This window comes from Scylla paramamosain, chromosome 9, assembly GCF_035594125.1.
Source record: "Scylla paramamosain isolate STU-SP2022 chromosome 9, ASM3559412v1, whole genome shotgun sequence".
NCBI classification, from domain to species: Eukaryota; Metazoa; Arthropoda; class Malacostraca; order Decapoda; family Portunidae; genus Scylla; species Scylla paramamosain.
Window position 1 is genome coordinate 23424347 of NC_087159.1, and position 23515 is coordinate 23447861.

General features: G+C 39.1%; 1 protein-coding gene across 9 annotated transcripts in view; it reads left to right on the top strand.

Annotated features, from left to right (window-relative positions):
- Positions 1-23515, top strand: part of LOC135103726 (zinc finger C3HC-type protein 1-like) — a 111540-nt gene that overhangs the window by 20574 nt on the left and 67451 nt on the right. For 7 of the 9 annotated variants that reach the window (XR_010270187.1, XM_064010376.1, XM_064010381.1 and 4 more), the window contains 2 exons: positions 11944-12191; positions 23240-23454. Coding sequence is in view for 8 of the 9 variants with exons in the window: in XM_064010376.1 (XP_063866446.1) it covers positions 11944-12191; positions 23240-23454 (463 nt within the window). In the remaining variant the exon portion in view is untranslated. The remainder of the gene's footprint in view (positions 1-11943; positions 12192-23239; positions 23455-23515) is intronic. The other 2 variants (XM_064010383.1, XM_064010382.1) reach the window with 2 other exon arrangements.

Here is a 23515-nt window from a genome sequence, read left to right on the forward strand (position 1 = left end):
GATATAAGATATCATAACTATCACCATTATCTACTGCCTCGTACACTTTACTGTAAAGACTTAACAAGTTTGTCAGGCAAGACTTCCCCTACGTGAAGCCATACTGTGACTGATTTATCAAGTTATGTTTGTCTAAGTGTTCCCTAATGTTCCTCGCTATTATTGCCTCTTTCCTCACTATTGTTGACTCTAGAAGAAAGCCTGGGTGGGGTAAGAAAAACTGGCGAAGATGATTCTTTTAGCTGTTTTAGCTAGAGATGAGATGTGAAGTTTACAGTTTAGATTATAAGTTAAGGACAGACTGAGGGTGTTCATTGTAGAAGAGGGGGACAGTTGAGTGTCATTGAAGAAGAAGGGATAGTTGTCTGGAAGATTGTGTCAAGTTGATAGATGGAGGAATTGAGTTTTGAGACACTGAATAATAGTAAGTTTGCTCTGCCCCAATCTGAAATTTTAAAGAGATCAGAAGTCAAGTGTTCTGTGGCTTCCTTGTGAAAACTGTTTACTTCCTGAAGGGTTGGGCATCTATGAAAAGACATTGGAAAGTGCAGGGTGGTATCATCATTGTAGGAGTGGATAGGATCAGACATGGGCATGATTATAAAAAAAAATTATGTATTATGATTTGATTTTTATTATGGTCTGGAATACTTTTTTTTATTGTGATTAAATTATGATTACTTTAGTTTTGCTATTTTTTGATAATTATTTTTTTTTGTGCATGATTAGGATTAGATTATGATTATAATCACATTTTACTGTGATTATTTATAAAAAGATAATGATTAGCAATGATTAAGTACAATGCCTAAATAGGTAGCAAACTACATCTATTAAGTGCACTGTTCCATATGTGAGCACATTAATATAACTGTTTAAATCACTTACTAACTAATGGTATTAAAAACATACATTGTGCATAAGAGGTTTTATTTGTTTTTGCTTTACAGCACATAATACATTACTTCTATGAATTTATTTAAAACCATGATCACAGGCAATAATGAAAACAAAGTATTTCTCTTTGAAAAATATAGAACTTGTTATACACATGATTTCTTATAGGCCAGATTATTTCTCATGTAGTGTCTAATTTACTATGTGTGGGTTAGACTTGATAAACATCAACCAAAGTGAACATTGGTTATTCTTTGTTGTTCAGGATGAAAGACTCCCAGCAATATAGAGAAAAGTCTCTCAACTGGAGTTGATGATGCTGGGATACACAGATATCGGAGAGCCAATATAGTTAGTTGAGATAATATTAACTGATTCTGTTCCCAGAAGAGAAGGGGATCACTGTCATCCTCTGTTCTTGGCTGACTCAGGTAGGATTCTACTTGTGATAAAGTTGATTTTAATATACATTGGGAAGAACTTATTGATGCTGATGGTGTCATGAATCTGAACAGCTTGCACTTTGTTGTAGGTGCCTCCTTATTTTCCTGAAGGGAACCCTGTTCTTCAGTGGTAGTAGGCATAATTTCTTCTACTTTAGACTTCAGTAGGGATTTCATGAACATGATTTCTGGTAAGCACCAGTCCATTTTAAAGTGTGGATCTAAGAGTGAAGCCAGCTGAAACATCTCCATGTCTTCATAGATCTTTAATATTTTCTTGATTGAGTTTTTAAGAGTAGTAATCATCTTTGACTTGTATGTCTGTGACAGTTGTTCAAGTTTAGCTTTCAGTCCATGAATTGCTTGACGTTACAACATTCTCTCCCTGACACTCTAGAGTTGCTACTTCAAATGGTATCAAATGTCTGTTATTTCCTTGATGAGATTAAGTTCATATTTGATTAGCTTTACTGGACAGTTTAACTGATCAAGCTTGGCTGGATCAATAATCAGAAGGGAGTGAAGCATCTTGTTACTGCTGTTCCATCAGGTTGCATTTTTGGCCTGAGGTCTGCATTCACCTTCGAGAATGTTGGATGCCAATACAAAATGACGAATGTGTGATATTAGACATGATGCTTTTCCAATGACTCCTGATACAGGCCCTGCTCTTTTGAGCTCATCTTTCACAGTAATTAAAGTATGAACAAAATATCTGACATGTTCAGGCAATAGCTTTAGGAATTTCTCAGTGTTATCAGGAATGTCAAAGGTGTCATCCTCCTCTTCACTTTCAATGTCTTGATTAGAGTCTACATCGTCCAGACCAGAGTGTCACAAATGCTTTAAGCATATTGCTGGCACTGTCAGTTACAATTGTCAAAATCTTTGTCTCTAGGTTAAAGCTAGTGATGATTTTGGTGAACATGGCATGAGTCTTTTCTGCATTGTGGGATTCTTTGAATCTTCTGCATGCCATTGTTGATTGGAGCTGGAAGTTATCAATGAAATGACATGTGATCCCAATGTACGACAGCATCTGTCTGTTTGTCCAAAGGTCAACTGTAACACAGACATAACCAACAGAACAAAATTTCTTACTGAGATGTTCCTGTAGCTGTTGAATTTGCTAAGGAAGAAACTTGCTAATGAGCTCCTCACAGTTTGGAATGGTGTAGCTGGGCTGGGCCTTGTTAAGAAGAGCTTGAAAGTTAAGATCCTTAACCCTTGAAAGAGGTTGGAGAGAGAGAGCAATGAAGCAAAGGAATGACTTGTCTGTTTCCTTTTTTACGTGGATCACTATTGCTCCATTTTTTCTTAGTAATAGATATCCCAAAGTCAGTTATTGGAACAAGGGCTCCACCTGCTGCTGTTGTTCACCTTGACATCTGGATGATGTTTCTGAAAGTAGAAAGAACAGAATACATTGCAGTAATTTTATATATATATATATATATATATATATATATATATATATATATATATATATATATATATATATATATATATATATATATATATATATATATATATATATATATATATATATATATATATATATATATATATATATATATATATATATATACAGTAAAATCCTTCTTATCCGGCATCAACAGGACCGCCGACATGCCGGATACTTGAATATTGCCGGATACTTGAATAGAAGTAAAATTATGTCCACAATCACCACCCTACACTCACGCATCTTACCGTAACAAAGATCAGCTGATCTGATCAGCTGCTTAAGTGTAAGCACAACACGATTCCTCTTTTCTACAACTTTAGACATGATGAAGCCGTCAGGCGATAAACAGTGCACACGCGGGACTGAGTCATTGAGTAAACACAGTGCAGTGGGCCGTGGGTGGCACGAAGCAGTGCGCTCTGGTGGCGAGGGGACAAAGTATGCCTCGTGCGGGAATTTTAATCGATTTTATGAGTACACAGTGATTTTTTATTGATTTTAAGGCTCGGGGAAAAATGTGCCGGATACTTGAAGCTGCCGGATACTCGAATGCCGGATGAGAGGGATTTTACTGTGTATATATATATATATATATATATATATATATATATATATATATATATATATATATATATATATATATATATATATATATATATATATATATATGAAAATTTATCCTGAAGCCTGAGGGGAGGTGGGGAGGAGTGAGTTTTATTAAACACTTCATCATGAACCAGTGATCTGGTTAACAGATTAATGCTGGCAACACAGTAGGACAATCTCAGTAACTGTTGGTTGTTTTTGTCTTTCCTTTTCTGTTTTATTATTCAAAATGAGTCGCAAGATTGGGGATTTTAGTTGTTGAGGAGTACAGATAACAGTATGCTCTAGCACGTTGCTGCTAACATGAGGATTCAAATATATCTTCTATTTGTATGTTTTACTATAAGATAAATTGAGATCTAGCATGATTTATTTGTAATTTTGTTCCTATTACATATTCAAATGCATTATTTGTAAATATTCGTAATTATATAATTTCATTAAGCATTCAACTATCTTTAGTGGTTTACGTCCCATGTGATTTGAGCTGCCAGTTAGCCATTATATATGCAATGTTACGAGTGAAACACCTCTGTCTCACAGTCTCTCTAGAGAGTGCAAACTTTGATTTCTGCCTCATTAAGACTCTCTCTCTCTCTCTCTCTCTCTCTCTCTCTCTCTCTCTCTCTCTCTCTCTCTCTCTCTCTCTCTCTCTCTCTCTCTCTCTCTCTCTCTCTCTCTCTCTCTCTCTCTCTCTCTCTGTCTCTCTCTCTCTCTCAAATTCACACAGAGAGAGATGTTTTGCTCCTGCTCCCCTGGTAACATTGCATATATAGCAAATAACTGAGAACTCAAGACGCGCGGTGGTGGGACGTAAACCACCAAAGATAGCCAACATTCCTACCAGTCAGCCACGCCAGTTTGGTGGAAGACTGAAATTGGCAAAGCTTTGAATGAACAAGATTCAGAATGTTACTAATACCAATATATCTAGTGTCATAGTCATAAAAAAAAAATAATCATATGGACAGCTGTTGGGCATCCCACTGTGTGAAGGTAAAACCAGTTTGTTTTCAAAACAAATTTCAAAATGAGTAGCAAAAACCAGCATCAGTTAGGGAAATTTTTCCCATTGTGCCACCAGCTTAATCAATTTAATTAGGAAATTCTTACATTTTTCCCAGGGCTTGTGCCCTCCTGGGAATTACTGTCACCTCCCTAGGGAGGCATGCCCTCCAGGGTAAAAACCACTGAAAGTCTGCCTAAATCCATGAAGTCAGTTATGTGAGTTGACTGCCATAGTTTTTGACACCTTGCCTCACGAGTAATGACTAAATCTTAGTTATGAAAAGATTCAAGGAAATAATGTTTTAAGAAGAATTTTATGACTTTTTCAGTTATTTCCCTTGAGTTTCTGTTTTAGAAGGTCATATGAAAGTTTTTGTCCTTCTGTTATAAAGTTATAAACAAATAAACTCTGAATTATTGTAAAAAAAATAAGAAAAGACTAAACAGTTGATAAAATGAATTAGGTAGTTTGTTTATGAAGGTGACGATATGATACAATTACATGTTACCCTACCATCATGTGAGTACAGAAATTTGAAGTCCGTTGAATGTTACCACTAACAACCTTGTCACAGTGCTTGCATTTCAATTTCACTTGAGTAGTAGGATCTGCCTTGGAGCTGCCATGAAAATGGTCCAGTATTGGTTTCCCCATGATGATCTAGAGATGTACTTGTTGAGGAGGAATGGAGTGGAGTGATGAGTCTACCAGTCTGCCATAAAACAAGCCAGCAGCATGTGCATGTACAAATGTGTTGTTTGCCTTACATAGCCAGCAGCATATGCATATACAAACATGTTTGCTGATACAGTACTACAACACACACACACACAAGCTGACCAACAACAGACAGTGGTACGCTAAGATCAAAGCTTTGTGTGGCCTACAAAAGCACACTTCGTCTCTTCCTTGCACCTCACACCTTCCTGCTACTCTCGCAGCTCAGGAGATGAACGATCACTTTGCTGCTATCTGTCAAACCTTTCCTCCCCTCCACACCACTCTGCTTCCTGCCTATCTTCCGGCCCCCTCTCATCCCCCCAGTGTCCAGGCGGTGGATGTTTTTAAGAGAATACTCAAATTCAAACCAAGATCCACCACTCCCACTGACCTCCCTATAAAAATTTACAAGGAATTTGCTGTAGAGCTAGCAACACCGCTATGCTCCATAATAAACGCTTCCCTCTCCCAACACTCTTGCCCCGAGGACTGGAAGACATCTTACGTCACCCCCCATTCCCAAAACCTCCAGTCCCTCAATGACCTCAGGCCAGTCTCTATCACCCCCATCCCTAGCCTTATTTGTGAAGATTTTGTATATGACTGGGCCTACACCAAAATCTGTAATACCATGGATATCAGACAGTTTGGAAATATTAAAGCCACCTCCACCTCCCATTACCTGACCAGCTTCCTTGAATTCATCCACAGCCACCTGGACAAGCGAAACACCTCTCTAGCTGTTGCTTTTGTGGACTTCAAAAAGGCTTTTGATCTTGTTGATCACACTGTTGTCATCAGCAAGGCAGTGAGTCTGGGTCTCCCTCCTAACCTGATAGCGTGGCTAGCCGACTTCCTCACAGGGAGGCGTCAGGCCGTTCGCTATCAGGGCTCTGTCTCTACTTTCCAACAGCTGACATGTGGGGTCCCCCAGGGGACCAAGATGGGTCCTCTATGCCTCCTCCTCCTCATTAACCCTTTCCTTCCGGCAATCGTATATATACGATTGCAAAAATGCGTCCGTAGCGACGGCGATCATATCCGTAATCAAGAATTTTCGCGCCTCAATTTTGAGCTCCAAGCGCGGTTTCTCGAGTCAGATGGTGTGAGTGGAAGTGTCTGGCATGTTTCCACATGTAATGTTGTCACTAGCTCTGGAAATTTAGCGGTAACTAAGCTATTTTCCCTTTCTCCGGGCGACACTTGGCAACCCCAGCGACCCGCCGGGTGGAAAGCACTCACTGGGTGGAAAGCACCATGATAAGTGCGAAGAGACATCCTGATAAGAGTGAAGGATCTCAGATCATAACTCACCATGGAGCAGGACACAACATATGTATTTAGTAGTGCTTCTGAGTTTGAAGACAGTGACAGTGAATATTTAGAAGAAGAAACTGAAGAAAGCGAAGACATTAGTGAGGACTCAGAAAATTATTTACAGAATCCACCTGTTTTATCAGAACAGAGAGATGGTATCTATCCTTCTTTCATGTTAATTTTTTCATTATCTTTGATTTTATCATAAAATGGTAGAAGGTAACTTGTCAGAGAGAGAGAGAGAGAGAGAGAGAGAGAGAGAGAGAGAGAGAGAGAGAGAGAGAGAGAGAGAGAGAGATAATGTTATTTGCCTGAAACTTGATATGAAAAGGGATGAAATCTCTCTCTCTCTCTCTCTCTCTCTCTCTCTCTCTCTCTCTCTCTCTCTCTCTCTCTCTCTCTCTCTCTCTCTCTCTCTCTCTCTCTCTCTCTCACTGGAAGTGTACAATTTCCCCTCCAAGATGAGAGAGAGAGAGAGAGAGAGAGAGAGAGAGAGAGAGAGTGTGTGTGCGTGGCGTCATCGCTCTCCGGGCTGTTTCTGGATGACGGATCACACAGCGGGAGGAGGAGGAATCCTTTATAAGGCATAAACTCAACTTTCAGAGGTCACATCAAGCTACAAAGTATATCATTGTATTCAGAATAACAAAGAGAAAATAATTATTAGTATTCAAACAATTTTCTGACAATTTCTAGGTTTACCATTTTTAGCCGTCATACAAAACGGGAAAATAATTTAAGCGCCGGAAGGAAAGGGTTAATGACGCCCTCACTGACACCCCCAATCGCTGGAAGTATGTGGACGACTGCACCGTGGGCGTCCCAGTTTCCACCAAGAACCTGGGCTACTTGCCACTGCAAGCGATTCTGGAGCGGCTGCAGACGTGGACGGAGGAGAGCAAGATGACCATCAACCACAACAAAACTGTGGTGATGCATTTCTGTACCTCCTCTGTACCAGTGCCCCCTCCCCAGCTCTCAGTGGGCCCTCACCCCCTCCAGGTGGTCCGATGTGCCAAGCTCCTTGGAGTCACAGTGGACGACCAGCTGACCTGGAAGCAGCATGTCGCCAGCACCATAAGATCAGCTACCTACAGGCTGTACATGCTGCGCAGACTCAGGTCGCTGGGGACGCCGACAGATGAGTTAAGGGGGGTGTATCTTACCTTCATCCTCCCCAAACTCATGTACGCCTCCCCAGCGTGGTCCTCCTCCCTCACACAAACTCAACAGCTACAGTTGGAGAGTGTGCAGAAAAGGGCGTGCAGAGTCATCCTTGGCCCTGCATACACCACCTATGAAAAAGCCCTGAACACCCTGAGCCTGTCCAGACTATCCACCAGGTACCGTGAGGCTCTGGAGAAGTTTGGAAGGGGACTTATGAATCATCCACGTCTCAGAAACATGCTGCCGCCTGACGCGCCTCGCCCGGCCTGTGCCACCAGATACCACAACAAGATAACGCCCCTAAAGGCGCCGCGTACGGACCGGTACAGACTCAGTGCGATTCCCACCATGGTGGGAGCCATCAATCAATAGTCCCTTCTAGATTTGACTTACCTTTAGGATTAATGTCAAGTATTTCCCCACCCCCAATGTACATTTTCAGTTTGTTGACTGCCCAAAGAATAAACCGTTTATTATTATTATTATTATTATTATTATTACACACACACACACACACACACACACACACACACACACACACACACACACACACACACACACACACACAATGATAGACAGTTCCACGACTGATACACACATTACAGTGATTACACAGACAACATGTTTCATATGTAACCCTGTGGCTGTGCACTCCCACACCAGCCTGGCAGCAATGATTTTTACCAGCACTGTTTCAAGTCTGCTGAAACATGTATAACCTTTGCGTGCATTTGACTGATACTCGTATATCATGGGAGACAAGCAAGTAAAAACATGAGATGGTGCTAGGCTTTCAAAACATACTTGGACTTAAAAAGTTAAGTGCTTCATGGGAATTACAAAGAAATAGTCACAATAATCACATTTTAATCATTGATTATTATGAAGAAAAATATGATTTTGATTTGATTATGATTACATGTGTTATCTACTGTTTTATTATGATTTGATTATGATTATATGATCACAGCTATGGATTATGATTTTTTGATTAGTAATCATAATCATGCCCATGTCTGGATAGGACAAGAAGTTTGGTTTATAAGATTATTGATGAATAATAGGAAGAGAGTAGGTGACAGGACAGAACCCTGAGGAATACTGTTAATAGATTTAAGAGAAGAATAGTGACCCTCTACCACAGCAGCAATAGAACAGTCAGAAAGGAAACTTGGGATGAAGTTACAGAGAGAAGGATGAAAGCCATAGGAGGATAGTTTGGAAGTCAAAGCTTTGTGCCAGGCTCTATCAAAAGCTTTTTGATATATCTAAGGGAACAGCAAAAGTTTCACCAAATCCCTAAAAGAGGATGACCGAGACTCAGTAAGGAAAACCAAAAGATCATCAGTAGAGTGGCCTTGACGGAACCCATACTGGCGATCAAATAGGAGGTTGTGAAGTGATAGGTGTTTCAGAATCTTCTTGCTGAGGATAGATTCAAAACTTTAGATAGGCAGGAAATTAAAGCAATTGGACATTAGTTTAAGGGATTAGAATGGTCACCCTTTTTAGGAACAGGCAAGCTTCCAGCAGCAATAAGGAAAGATAGATGTTGATAGACAGAGTTGAAAGAGTTTGACTAGGCAAGGTGCAAGCATGGAGGCACAGTTTTGGAGAACAATAGGAGGGATCCCATCAGGTCCATAAGCCTTCTGAGAGTTTAGGCCAGTGAGAACATTGAAAACATTACTGTGAAGGATTTTAGTGGGTAGCATGAAGTAGTCAGAGGGTGCGGAGAGGGAGGAACAAACTCTGAATCATTCAATGTAAAATTTTTAGCAAAGGTTTGAGCAAAGAACTCAGCTTCAGAAATAGATGAGGTGGCAGTGGTGCCATCAGCTTGAAATAAAAGAGGGAAAGATGAAGAAGCAAAGTTATTGGAGAAGTTTTTGGCTAAGTGCCAGAAGTCACGAGAGGAGTTAGATCTTGAAAGATTTTGACTCTCTCTATTAATGAAGATTAGACATTTGTTTAGGTCATGCTGATAGAGGTCGGTCTGGTTGGACAAAGCCTGTGTTTGTAAAGCCTGTGCTGTACAGGAATTGAATGGGTCACACTTGATAAACTTTTACATTTTTAATATGTATGTACATATTATTTGCCTTATTTATTGGTGTGATATATAACAAAATTTTGATATGTAAAAAAAAAATAATAAAATCACCACTTGGGGAGTTTTTTTGTAAGTGTTTTGTTTTATTTTATTTTATTTATTATTATTATTTTTTTTGGGTTTTTTTTTTTTTGGATGAATTTTTTTAATGCCAACCCTGATCATAAGTTGCATAGGTCATAAGTTGACGACTTGATGTATATTTGTATATGTAGCAAAAGTCCTGTCTTTCAGCATCAGTGTTTTGGAAAACCTGATGTTTTGACACTTGCAAAATAGCCTCATTCTGAAAGTTATCTGATCTTTTGGGCTATTTTCAAAAGGTATTGGCATGTGGCAAGTTTAAAAATGGTGTTGGAGTGCTACAATTGTCTGCCATCATGTAGGCTCTTCTGCTAGCTACAGCACCCATGGGTACAATGGTGTGAGTGGTATATATGAGAATATTTTTGGTGTAAACTTGAATATATGAATAAAGTACTACACTGAGGAGGAGAGGAAAGGAATATTAGCAATACAAAGCATAAAAGGCACAAAGTAAAAAAATAAGAAAATGAGAACGAGTATTGTGTTGCTGTGCTTGTCTTTCCACTCTGTCTTTGTGAACAAAAATCCACCAGTGGTAGAGGAACAGACTGACCAGCAGATCATTTTAAATGTGACAAGTCTTGTTGCTTTGGAAACAAAAGAGGAGGAAAGTAAGGAGGAAGGAGAGTCAGAGGAGGTTTTGTGGGAGGACACTAGAAAAAAAATCTCAGTTTATCAAGTTCTCTGCTGCCAGATTGGTTTGTTTTCTAGAAATATGCTGTGAAAGGTCTCGTGATTCATATATAAATATGCCTTTGAGATGTTAGTTGTGTTTTCTGCAAATAATTTATTCATTGCTAATATAGCTGATGAAATTCACATCTGATCATTTGGTATATTCAGTGTTGCAGCACCTATTTAGTCTTTTAAATACTACAAGACAGGATTTTTACTATATATATATATATATATATATATATATATATATATATATATATATATATATATATATATATATATATATATATATATACGGCATTTGGCAACTGAGGTTCCACTATATATATATATATATATATATATATATATATATATATATATATATATATATATATATATATATATATATATATATGTACATACATACACAGACACACACACACACACACACACAGTGGAACCTCAGTTACCAAATGCCTCCCTTTTTGAACAAATCAATTTTCAAACAAAATTCTGGACTCATTATTGTTTTGGTTGCAGTGCCACAATTCTGTTTTAGGACACAGTTACTTGATTTCAAGTATTAAGAGACATAGCAAAAGCTGTGGTTTATTACTAATTTAGAATTTCTATAAATATTTACTTTGTTTTTATATATTTGGAGGAGAGACACAGAGTGTAAGACAGTAATTCAGTCTTTGAAATAAGTTAAATGTGATCTGCTGAAAAGCACTCAGGAGTAATCCCAAGCCACCTGTGGCTCTCTTGATGATCCCCAATGCTGTCTCCACTACACAACTGCATTTTTACAGTAGCTTTTCTCAGCAGCAAGATGTCTAAGTGTTATGATCACCTTCATTTTGGCAATAAGTGGGTTGCTCCTTTCTGCGTCCTTCTGTAAGGCTTCCCTCACTAGATTGGTGACAAAGAGAATGCCTGCATGGTCTAAGCAATATCTCTTGATGAGTTTTGTATCACTAAGCTCAATACCTCCTTTCTGGATAAACAATTTGTGAGTTGGAGATGTGAAGCATCCGTCTTGGTTGTGGGAGTGTCTGTCATAAGCCGCTAAGACAGTGTAAACTTGTGTCTGTGAACAGATTAATCAGTTTTACATTGATTCCTATGGGGAAATAGTTTTGGTTTTGAATATTTTGGATTTCAAATGGCATTCAGGAATGAATTAAGTTCTAGAACCAAGGTTCCACTGTGTGTGTGTGTGTGTGTGTGTGTGTGTGTGTGTGTGTGTGTGTGTGTGTGTGTGTGTGTGTGTGTGTGTGTGTGTGTATGTATATATATATATATATATATATATATATATATATATATATATATATATATATATATATATATATATATATATATATATATATATATATATATATATATATATATATATATATTATATAATTTATTCATTTATATATTTATTAATTAATCTATCTCTTTTTCCCAGGACTGAAATCAGTGAAAATGGTAATACCCAGGACACCTGTACTTTTCCTCCAGCTATGGTAAATACTTCTGAGGCCTTCTATGAAAGACTTGCTTCATTTGGGCCTGGATGCTGGGGAGTGAGAGAGGTGACCCCGTTGGAGTTTGCACTTTATGGATGGAAAATCATTCAGCCAGATGTTGTACAGTGTGGCACATGCAAGCAGGTAGTCTGTGCTACCCTTCCTTTCCCCACTGATAGGCATGCCTGTAAGTACAAATCATTTAAATGTAGCATGTTAATAATGTTAATAAGACTTTGCAGTGGATGGAAGAGGTTAACTCATTGTAAAATGGAATGTACTGAGTTATAAGTTTATTATCTGGCTAATTCCTGCACTGCTCTGTACAGAATTATGAAAAATAACTTCAGTGATTTCCATCTGATCATCAAAATTCCAATTGGCAGGTGCATTTTGTATCACACACTTTACATACATATCATAATGTGCACATTCATCGTCCATGTTCTTTGACCCATAGAATGCTCAGTGTTATAATGTGACTATCAAGAGAGAACAGATAAAAAATTGTATGCTTAGTTGTAGAATGTAGAAATAGACAGTTACGTAAACACTTGTATGAGAGTTGTTATTTTGTTTAGAGATGTTATTTTGAAAGACATGGCTTAAACTGCCACCTCCACATTACATACATGGAATTATGCATAGGATACTGCTCTCTCTCTCTCTCTCTCTCTCTCTCTCTCTCTCTCTCTCTCTCTCTCTCTCTCTCTCTCTCTCTCTCTCTCTCTCTCTCTCTCTCTCTCTCTCTCTCTCCTTCCCAAGCTGGCTATAAGGAAGGAGATAGTGTAAAGAAGGGGAGAGAGAGAGAGAGAGAGAGAGAGAGAGAGAGAGAGAGAGAGAGAGAGAGAGAGAGAGAGAGAGAGAGAGAGAGAGTTATTTAAAGTACTACATAAAATGGCTTATGGGAATACATGAAAATACTCCTATGAATGCTTTTAATTCCCTCCTTCCTATGTTTGCTTCCCACATTTCTGTAGTAGTAGTAGTAGTAGTATTAGTAGTAGTAGTAGTAGTACTAGTACTAGTATAATTTTTTTTTATGTTGGAGGGACACTGGCCAATGGCAATAAAAATCTAATAAAAAAAAGGTCACTGAGATGCCGGTCCCTGAATAAGGTCTGAAGCAGTAGTCAAAAATTGAAGGATAACTGTCCTGAAACCTCCCTCTTGAAGAAATTCAAGTCATAGAAAGGTGGAAATACAGAAGCAGGCAGGGAGTTCAGAGTTTACCAGAGAAAGGGATGAATGATTGAGAATACTGGTTAACTCTTGCATTAGAGAGGTGGACAGAATAAGGGTGAGAGAAAGAAGAAAGTGTTGTGCAGTAAGGCTGTGGGAGGAGGGGAGGCATGCAGTTAGCAAGATTAGAAGAGCGATTAGCATGAAAATAGTGGTAGAAGACAGCTAGAGATGCAACATTGCAGCATTGAAAAAGGAACTGAACACAGTCAGTTAGAGGAGAGGAGTTGATGAGACAAAAAACTTTTGATTCCACCCTGTCTAAAAGAGTGGTATGAGTGGAACTCCCCCATACATGTGAAGCATACTCCATACATGGATGGATAAGGCCCTTGTACAGAGTTAGCAGCTGGGGGGGGTGAGAAAAACTGGCGGAGACGTCTCAGAACGCCTAACTTCACAGAAGCTGTTTTAGCTAGAGATGAGATGTGAAGTTTCCAGTTCAGATTATAAGAAAAGGACAGACCAATGATGTTCATTGTAAAAGAGGGGGGGGTAGTTGAGTGTCAATGAAGAAGAGGGATAGTTGTCTGGAAGGTTGTGTCGAGTTGATAGATGGAAGAATTGAGTTTATGAGGCATTGAAATAAAACAAATTTGCTCTGCCCCAATCAGAAATTTTAGAGAGATCAGAAGTCAGGTGTTCTGTGGCTTCCCTGTGTGAGGTGTTCACTTTCTGAAGGGTTGGACATCTGTGAAAAGATGTGGAAGAGTGGAGAATGGTGTCATCAGCATATGAGTGAATAGGACAAGAAGTTTTGTTTAAATCACTGGTGAATAATAGGAAGAGAGTTGGTGACAGGACAGACCCCTGAGGAACACCACTGTTAATAGATTTAGGAGAAGAACAGTGACTGTCTACCACAGCAGCAATAGAACGGTCAGAAAGGAAACTTGCGATGAAGTTACAGTGAGAAGGATAGAAGCCATAGGAAAGTAGTTTGGAAATCAAAGCTTTGTGCCAGACTCTATCAAAAGTTTTTGATATGTCTAAAGCAACAGCAAAAGTAGTAGCAACATCAACAACAGCAAAAGTAACAACTTGAGCAGGTCAAGAATGTGACATTCAGTACAAAATTTTTGCAATTTTGTGCAACTTGTGTAATGGTTTTGGAAGGTGTATGAATTTCTTATTTTACTTTCAATGAATAAAGCACATGATAATTGCTATGTGTATAATGGAACAAAATAAAAACAAAATGAACAATATTAACAATAACATAATACAAAAAGAAAAAAAAAAAAACTGCCGTGGCATGAGGATCACTGGATGCCTGGTGTTGACCAAATATGACTCATAAAACTTACAGGATGTTACAGCAATTATGAAACGAAATGTCAGAGCATCTCACTGGTGGTATTTTCACACTTTTACACATTTTGGATACCTTCCATTACTTAGGTATCCCTTTTTATTATCCTAGTCTGTTTAGATGCCATAAATATTATTAACATAGTAGTAGGAAACATATCTAGTAGCTGTCCAGGTCACAAGTCATTCACAGAGGCAAGAGTGAGGTCCCTTGCCCCACTGCTCAGAATCCTTCACGTTAAGACCCTATTCTGTAATGTGTATTGCTTTATCAAAACTTTCCTGCTTAATCACTTATGCAAATACAAGCCACTCTGCAGAGTATTTTAGTGTGAATTAGTTTTATCAGTCATGACCTCAAACTATATTATGGCACAGTGATGTGTTGGAAGTTGTGGCTGAAGACAAGAAAGCTATTCAGACACCCTTACCTGCTCTGCCAGAATGTTGCACACTACTGCAAGGCTTGACTGTTCCACACTCACTGCATACAAATGTTACTGCTTATTTCATCTGAAACAATTCATGCTTCAGTTTTAATAGCGGTTTTCACCCATGAGTGACTTGTATGCAAATAATTCTGTATTATTTTATTTTATTTTTTTTTTATGTGGGAGGGACATTGGCCAAGGGCAACAAAAATCCCCCCCAAAAAAATCCCCACTGAAATGCCAGTCCCATAAAAGCATCAAAGCAGTAGTCAAAAATTGATGAATAAGTGTCTTGAAACCTCCCTCTTGAAGGAATTCAAGTCATAGGAAGGTGGAAATACAGAAGCAGGCAGGGAGTTCCAGAGTTTACCAGAGAAAGGGATGAATGATTGAGAATACTGGTTAACTCTTGCGTTAGAGAGGTGGACAGAATAGGGGTGAGAGAAAGAAGAAAGTCTTCTGCAGCGAGGCTGTGGGAGGAGGGGAGGCATGCAGTTAGCAAGATCAGAAGAGCAGTTAGCATGAAAATAGCGGTAGAAGACAGCTAGAGATGCAACATTGCGGCAGTGAGAGAGAGACTGAAGACAGTCAGTTAGAGGATAGGAGTTGATGAGATGAAAAGCTTTTCATTCCACCCTGTCTAGAAGAGCAGTATGAGTGGAAACCCCCCAGACATGTGAAGCATACTCAATACATGGACAGATAAGGCCCTTATACAGAGTTAGCAGCTGGGGGGGGGTGAGAAAAACTGGCAGAGACGTCTCAGAACGCCTAACTTCATAGAAGCTGTTTTGGCTAGAGATGAGATGTGAAGTTTACAGTTCAGATTATAAGTAAAGGACAGACCGAGGATGTTCAGTGTAGAAGAAGGGAACAATTGAGTGTCATTGAAGAAGAGAGGATAGTTGTCTGGAAGGTTGTGTTGAGTTGATAGATGGAGGAATTGAGTTTTTGAGGCATTGAACAATACCAAGTTTGTTCTGCCCCAATCAGAAATTTTAGAAAGATCAGAAGTCAAGCGTTCTGTGGCTTCCCTGTGTGAAATGTTTACCTCCTGAAGGGTTGGATGTCTATGAAAAGACAAGGAAAAGTGCAGGGTGGTATCATCAGCATAGGAGTGGATAGGACAAGAAGTTTGGTTTAGATCATTAATGAATAATAGGAAGAGAGTGGGTGACAGGACAGAACCCTGAGGAACACCACTGTTGATAGATTTAGGAGAAGAACAGTGACTGTCTACCACAGCAGCAATAGAACGGACAGAAAAGAAACTTGAGATGAAGTTACAGAGAGAAGGGTAGAAGCTGTAGGAGGGTAGTTTGGAAATCAAAGCTTTGTGCCAGACTCTATGAAAAGCTTTTGATATGTCCAAGGCAACAGCAAAAGTTTCACCAAAATCTCTAAAAGAGGATGACCAAGACTCAGTAAGGAAAGCCAGAAGATCACCAGTAGAGTGGCCTTGATGGAACCCATACTGGCGATCAGATAGAAGGTTGTGAAGTGATAGATGATTAAGAATCTTCCTGTTGAGGATAGATTCAAAAACTTTAGATAGGCAGGAAATTAAAGCAACAGGACAGTAGTTTGAGGGATTAGAACGGTCACCCTTTTTAGGAACAGGCTGAATGTAGGCAAACTTCCAGCAAGAAGGAAAGGTAGATGTTGAGAGACAGAGCTGAAAGAGTTTGACTAGGCAAGGTGCAAGCACGGAGGCACAGTTTCAGAGAACAATAGGAGGAACCCCATCAGGTCCATAAGCTTGGTTTAGGCCAGCAAGGGCATGAAAAACATCATTGCGAAGAATTTTAATAGGTAACATGAAGTAGTCAGAGGGTGGAGGAGAGGGAGGAACAAGCCCAGAATCGTCCAAGGTAGAGTTTTTAGCAAAGGTTTGAGTGAAGAGTTCAGCTTTAGAAATAGATGTGATAGCACTGGTGCCATCTGTTTGAAATAAAGGAGGAAAAGAAAAAGAAGCAAAGTTATTGGAGATATTTTTGGCTAGATGCCAAAAGTCACGAGGGGAGTTAGATCTTGAAAGGTTTTGACACTTTCTGTTAATGAAGGAGTTTTTGGCTAGTTGGAGAACAGACTTAGCATGGTTCTGGGCAGAAATATAAAGTGCATAAGATTGTGGTGATGGAAGGTTTAAGTACCTTTTGTGGGCCACCTTTCTATCATGTATAGCATGAGAACAAGCTGTGTTAAACCAAGGTTTAGAAGGTTTAGGTCGAGAAAAAGAGTGAGGAATGTCCGCCTCCATGCCAGACACTATCACCTCTGTTATGCGCTCAGCACACAAAGATGGGTCTCTGACACGGAAGCAGTAGTCATTCCAAGGAAAATCAGCAAAATACCTCCTCAGGTCCCCCCAACTAGCAGAGGCAAAACACCAGAGGCACCTTCGCTTAGGGGGATCCTGAGGAGGGATTGGAGTGATAGGACAAGATACAGATATGAGATTGTGATTGGAGGAGCCCAAAGGAGATGAAAGGGTGACAGCATAAGCAGAAGGATTAGAGGTCAGGAAAAGGTCAAGAATGTTGGGCGTATCTCCAAGACAGGAATACGAGTAGGGTGTTGCACCAGGTCATGGAGGATAGCAAAGTTGAAGGCTAGTTCACCAGGATGGTCAGTGAAGGGAGAGGAAAGCCAAAGCTGGTGGTGAACATTGAAGTCTCCAGGAATGGAGATCTCTGCAAAAGGGAAGAGAGTCAGAATGTGCTCCACTTTGGAAGTTAAGTAGTCAAAGAATTTCTTATAGTCAGAGGAGTTAGGTGAAAGGTATACAGCACAGATAAATTTAGTATGAGAGTGACTCTGTAGTCGTAGCCATGTGGTGGAAAACTCAGAAGATTTAAGAGTGTGGGCATGAGAGCAGGTTAAGTCATTGCGCACATAAATGCAACATCCATCTTTGGATTGAAAGTGAGGATAGAGAAAGTAGGAGGGAACAAAAAAGGGGCTACTGTCAGTTGCCTCAGACACCTGATTTTCAGTGAGGAAAAGAAGATGAGGTTTAGAAGAGGAGAGCTGGTGTTCTACAGATTGAAAATTAGACTGTGAATGTTGCAGAAGTTAATGAAGAAAAAGTTGAGAGGGGTGTCAAGACACTTAGGGTCATCGACAGAAAGGCAGTCCGACTTGGGGACATTTATGGTCCCCTCCCCAGATGGGGACTCCAAGGCTGGTGTAGGAGTTGCCATGATGATTTTGAAATTTTTGAGTGAAGGGTGTGTGTGTTATTATATTAGGTGCTTGTAGTTTTGTGTGGAGGAAGAGAGTTGTCTAGAGGGCAGGCTGTGAATGCCCCCTTGTGTTGTGAGACACAAAGGGAAACGTTCAGTTAGGTCACAGCTGGGTTTAATGATAAGTTTACAGCATCCCCTGAACAGTGCTTTAGACTTCACTGGGAGTAATTATCGTTTTGGCAAGTGTCTACTGCCTCCTCCTCGAGCTTGAGATTACATTGAAAATGATACATGCACATCGGCCTGTTTTCACATACCATGTGTAGATCTCTGCCTGTGAGTGTCTGTGTCTTTTGCTCTGCCTCACTACTTGCCCATTTTTGCAAGAAGGTCCATTGGCAGCCATGGAACCTTAAAGCTTCTCCAAGCTGTAAGCGTTCAGTGCTCCCAGGAGATGTGCGTGAAAGGAATTCATTGGTCCTGAGGTGTCTGTGAAGAACTTAAGACTCCTTAATATAACCATTACTTGAATTTGTTAGATATAGGATAAGAAACAATCTGTACAACTAAGGAGCTATTTTAGTATTCTTCCCTATGTGAACTTTTATCTTCAGAAAGCTGTAGATGTACCAGGCAAGTCAAATTACCCAACTTATCTGCTATAAAATGATATGATATAGTCTGGACTCCAGAGCTCCCTGTTGCCAGGCATACAAGCTTTTGTCAACATTGCTACAACTTGCTGTATATATGCTGTGGCTGATTCCAAATCAAACTAGAGAAATGAGAACAAGAATAAAAGGTACCAGTAATATCAGAAGATGGGTTAAGTTTCCATGTACAAAGAAAGAAAAGAAGAAAGTGGCTTTGTTTTGGTTCTGTAGAGACTGTCTTACATTACAGCTGGCAGTAATCAGCTGTTTCTTTTCTTTTTCTTTTTCTTAGTAACTTTGCTGGCAACCACTGGGAGTATTTAAATAGAAATATAAATAAAGTAATATTCATAGATATTAATAAACCCAATAAATATTCATCCTTTGTTGTATACAACCATCATGAGAGATTCCATAGTTCAACCTCACAATTACTTTGTTAGTGCATTGTAAAGCACAGAAAATGAGTCATAGAAATACGTACACATGATTTTTGGGAAAAATAAAGTTGAATATGAACTTTCTGTAAGGTCCACAACAACACATCAGGATTAAAACCTCTGGGGGGTATGCAGAGGCATCTTTTTCAGTTCTTCACAAATGCCTCAGAAACAGGCATTTTCCAATGCATTCCTTTCATGCAGGTCTCCTGAGAGCTTTGGAACCTTATAACTATCCTGGGCTGCAAGCTTGTGAGAATCGAGGGTGGGCAGTTGGGTGGAGTGAAAGACACAGCCACTCACGTGTAGCGATGCAAACGTGTTAGGTGGAAACAAGCTGATGTGCATGTATTGTTTTCAGTAAAATCTCAGACATACAGAATTATCTGCATACTAGTCAGTCATGAATGAAAACCATTATTAAAACTGTGTAGCATGAATTGTTTCAAATTAAGTGAATAGTAACATTTCCTTACAATGAGCGTGAAAAGGTCTAGCCTTCCAGTGACATGCAGCATTCTGACAGGGCAGGTAAAGGTGTCTGAATGGCCTTCCTGTCTTGGGCCACAACTTCCAACACATCATTGTGTTCTGGTGCAATGTAATAATGCAGTGTAAGGTCATGACTGATTCAATCAATTCATGGTAAAATACTCTGCAGTATATCTTGTATGTGCACAGGTGATGAAGTAAGATAGGTCTAAAGAAGTGATACATGGGATAAAGTGTTCCCTTATCATGATGGAATCTGAGGAGCGGGGCAGAGAGTCTTGCTCTTGCCTCTGTGAATGACCTGCGATCTGGAGAGCTGCTAGACCTGCTCCCTGCATCACAGTTTCCCCTTGCTCCATAATTGCTAATAGTAGACCTTATTTTGTTATATTATAATACTTACAGTCTGTCTAGACAAATAATAAATAATAAATATGGATACCTAAGAGATGGAACACACCCATAATGCGGAAATAGTGTGAAAATACCAGCAAAGAGATGCTTTGACATTTCATTTCGTAACTGACATGTAGCAAGTTTTACTAGTCACATTGGCCAACATCAGGCATCATTTTGAGCTGAAATGTCTTAATCAGGCTACAGCATATTACTATAAGCCTGTTCTTTAAATATAAAAACCATTAAACAAGAATAACCAATGTGTCTGCCTGTCTCTTTCCTTTGATTAGAAAAAGCAAAGAATCACCTCTATACAATTACAGTGGAACCTCGGTTTTCAAACTTAATTAATTCCCGAATGCCATTTGAAATCCGAAATATTAAAAACTGAAACTATTTTCCCCATTGGAATCATTGTAAAATAGATTAATCCATTCTCAGACACTGGCCCACCATGTCTTAGCGTGTAATGACTGACACTTCCACTACTACGACAGGTGCTCTCAGGATCTCCGGCTTAGAGATTTTTTTTATCCACAAAGGATGTGTTGAGTGAACTTAGTGACACAGAACTCATCAAAAGATATTGTTTAGACCATGCAGGCATTCTCTTTGTCACCGATCAAATGAGGGAAGCCTTACAGAGTGACACAGAGAAAAGCATTGCATCCACTACCAAAATGAAGGGTATCATAACACTTAAACATCTTGCTGCTGGGAAAAGCTACTGGGAAAATGCATTTGTGCAGTAGTGATGGGGTTGTGGGTCATAGGGAGAGTCACAGGAAGCTCGGGATTATTCCTGAACCTTGTTCGTTTACATCGAGGTTCTTCAACAGGATCACATTTAACTTATTTCAAAGATTTAATTACTGTCTTACCCTCTGTATCTCTCCTCGAAATATATTAAAACAAAGGGAATATTTACAGAAACTCTAAATTAGTAATAAATGGCAGATTTTGCTATGTCTTGTAGTATTTGAAATCAAGTAACTTTGTTAGAAAACTGAATTATGGTATGGCAACCAAAGCAATTATGAGTTAAAATTTTTGTTTGAAAACCAAGTTGTTTGGAAGGGGAGACATTTGGTAACTGAGGGTCCACTGTATTTTAATTCAACTGACAATATCACAAGGCTATTCACTTGTAAATAGCATAAACTTTAAGGAGAGAGTGGTTAAGGCTGCACTTGTCTGTGAGACACACATCGCTAATGAATTGTAAGACACTTTTTCCCTTGGGCAGCATGCCAGACAACTCCGCTGGTCTGTTCTTCAGTGGTCAAATGGTCGGAGCTCCAAGGAGCTAAAAATCTAAGCCTTAGCATTACATCCTTTATGCGAATGCTCCTATTAGAGAGGATTGACTGTATTACTACTAATAGTGGTGGTAGTTGTTGTAGTAAAAAATAGTTCAGGTTGATCATTAATACTTTTTCCTTGATTAATCATTCAGGCAGTGGTTTTGTACTGGCACTTCTCTCTTGTCTTACTGTTCCCAAACATCCTCAATTTTTTTTCCTTCCTCATATTCCTCCATGGTGATAAAAACTTGTTTGTTTCTGTTGCTGCATAAAAAAAAAAGTAGGGTGTCCTTTACTTTAAAAATGACAAACAGTGATGTCTTTGTTATTGAAGCTCATGACATTCCACTCGAATTTACCATTACTTACATCACTTGTGGAAGCCATATTTTCAACAATAGTAGCACCTAACTCAAAATATGGATAATGCCAGAACAGGAAGGCAACATGTAGGCTTTCCAATTGGAGCAATAACTGATTGCAACATGGCACCATCATGGCATGGCAGCCATGGAAAGTATGTCATTGGCAGCTGAAATAGTATGTGCTGGGAGTTTGGTAGCTGGAAGTGTTCATAATGTAGAGTATATAGTGGAGCTTTTCCTGTAGAAATGGCAGTGGTGTCATCTGGGCTGGATAAAGTAAGGAGAGATGAGGAAGAAAAATTGGAGATATTTTTAGGTTTCTGAAATCACAGGAAAAATCACTTTTGGTAAGATATTGACTTTTAAACTGATGGAGAAATTTTGAGTTTATAGAATATATTTAACACAGTTTGGAGATATAAAAAATCCATCACTTGTGTTTCTAGTGTTGGGTAGTTAAAGTACCATCTGTAAGTTGCTTCACTATCATGAATATAGTGAGAGAAAGCTGATTTAAACCAATGTTTATGAGCCTTTGATGATTAAAAAAAGGTGCATGGGATGTTTGTCTGCAAGCTAGAGACATGTAGCTTTGCTGTGTTTTCTGCCTCTTCACAAAGAGATGGCTTTCTGAAACAGAAGCAATAGGCATTTCAAGAACTGAAATATAAGTGGTAGTTACTTTCATGTTCTTCCCATATAGCAGAAATATATTGTCAGAAGTTTTAGTGGATTTAAAAGTGGCATTGGATTGGATATTGAAATCAGATAATTATCAGACAAGTCCTATGAAGAGAACACTTCAACTGATTAAGTTGAAGGATTGGAGGATAAAAAAAAAAAAAGAATATTAAGGTTAGGAATATGGGTAGGGTGCTGCTCAAGGTCATGGGGAATAGCAAAGTTGAAGGTTTGTTCATTAGGTTGGCCAGTGAAGGACAGTGACTGTCTAAGCTGGTAGAGAACATTCAAACTCACAGGTATATAGGTTGATAGGTGATTATTTTCCTTTTAATGGAAAGTCTTTTGATTATAGTACATATATATTTCTTTCTTGGATGTATTTATAAGAAAGGACAAATCATAAAATATTATGAAATTATTGAAACCTTCTTTTGCAGTTACTATTTCAAATAAAAGTGGCATCAAAATTTGAACCTGAAAAGACAGCCCTATATACATAATACTATACTGTATTTTATGTTGGCATTAATGTGCTTTTTGAACTCTCTCTCTCTCTCTCTCTCTCTCTCTCTCTCTCTCTCTCTCTCTCTCTCTCTCTCTCTCTCTCTCTCTCTCTCTCTCTCTCTCTCTCTCTCTCTCTCTCTCTCTCTCTCTCTCTCTCTCTCTCTCTCTCTCTCTCTCTCTCTCTCTCTCTCTCTCTCTCTCTCTCTCTCTCTCTCTCTCTAGACAGCATGTTTCTTGAGAAATTGAAGAAACAAGTGATTGATGGTCACCATGAAGTCTGTTGGTGGCGACACAATCCTTGCCCCCTTCACTTGGCTCATCCACCTCAACTTGCCACTCTGGAAGACCTGAAGAATTTATCCAATTTGGCGCACATCCTTGAGAGTCTTGATTCTGCATTGCCCCATATAGATATCCCTACTTTCATGGCACAACTGGTAAGAAGTTTATCTTTCCTACTTTAAAAAGATTAAAATGTGTGGGAGGACTGAAATGAGG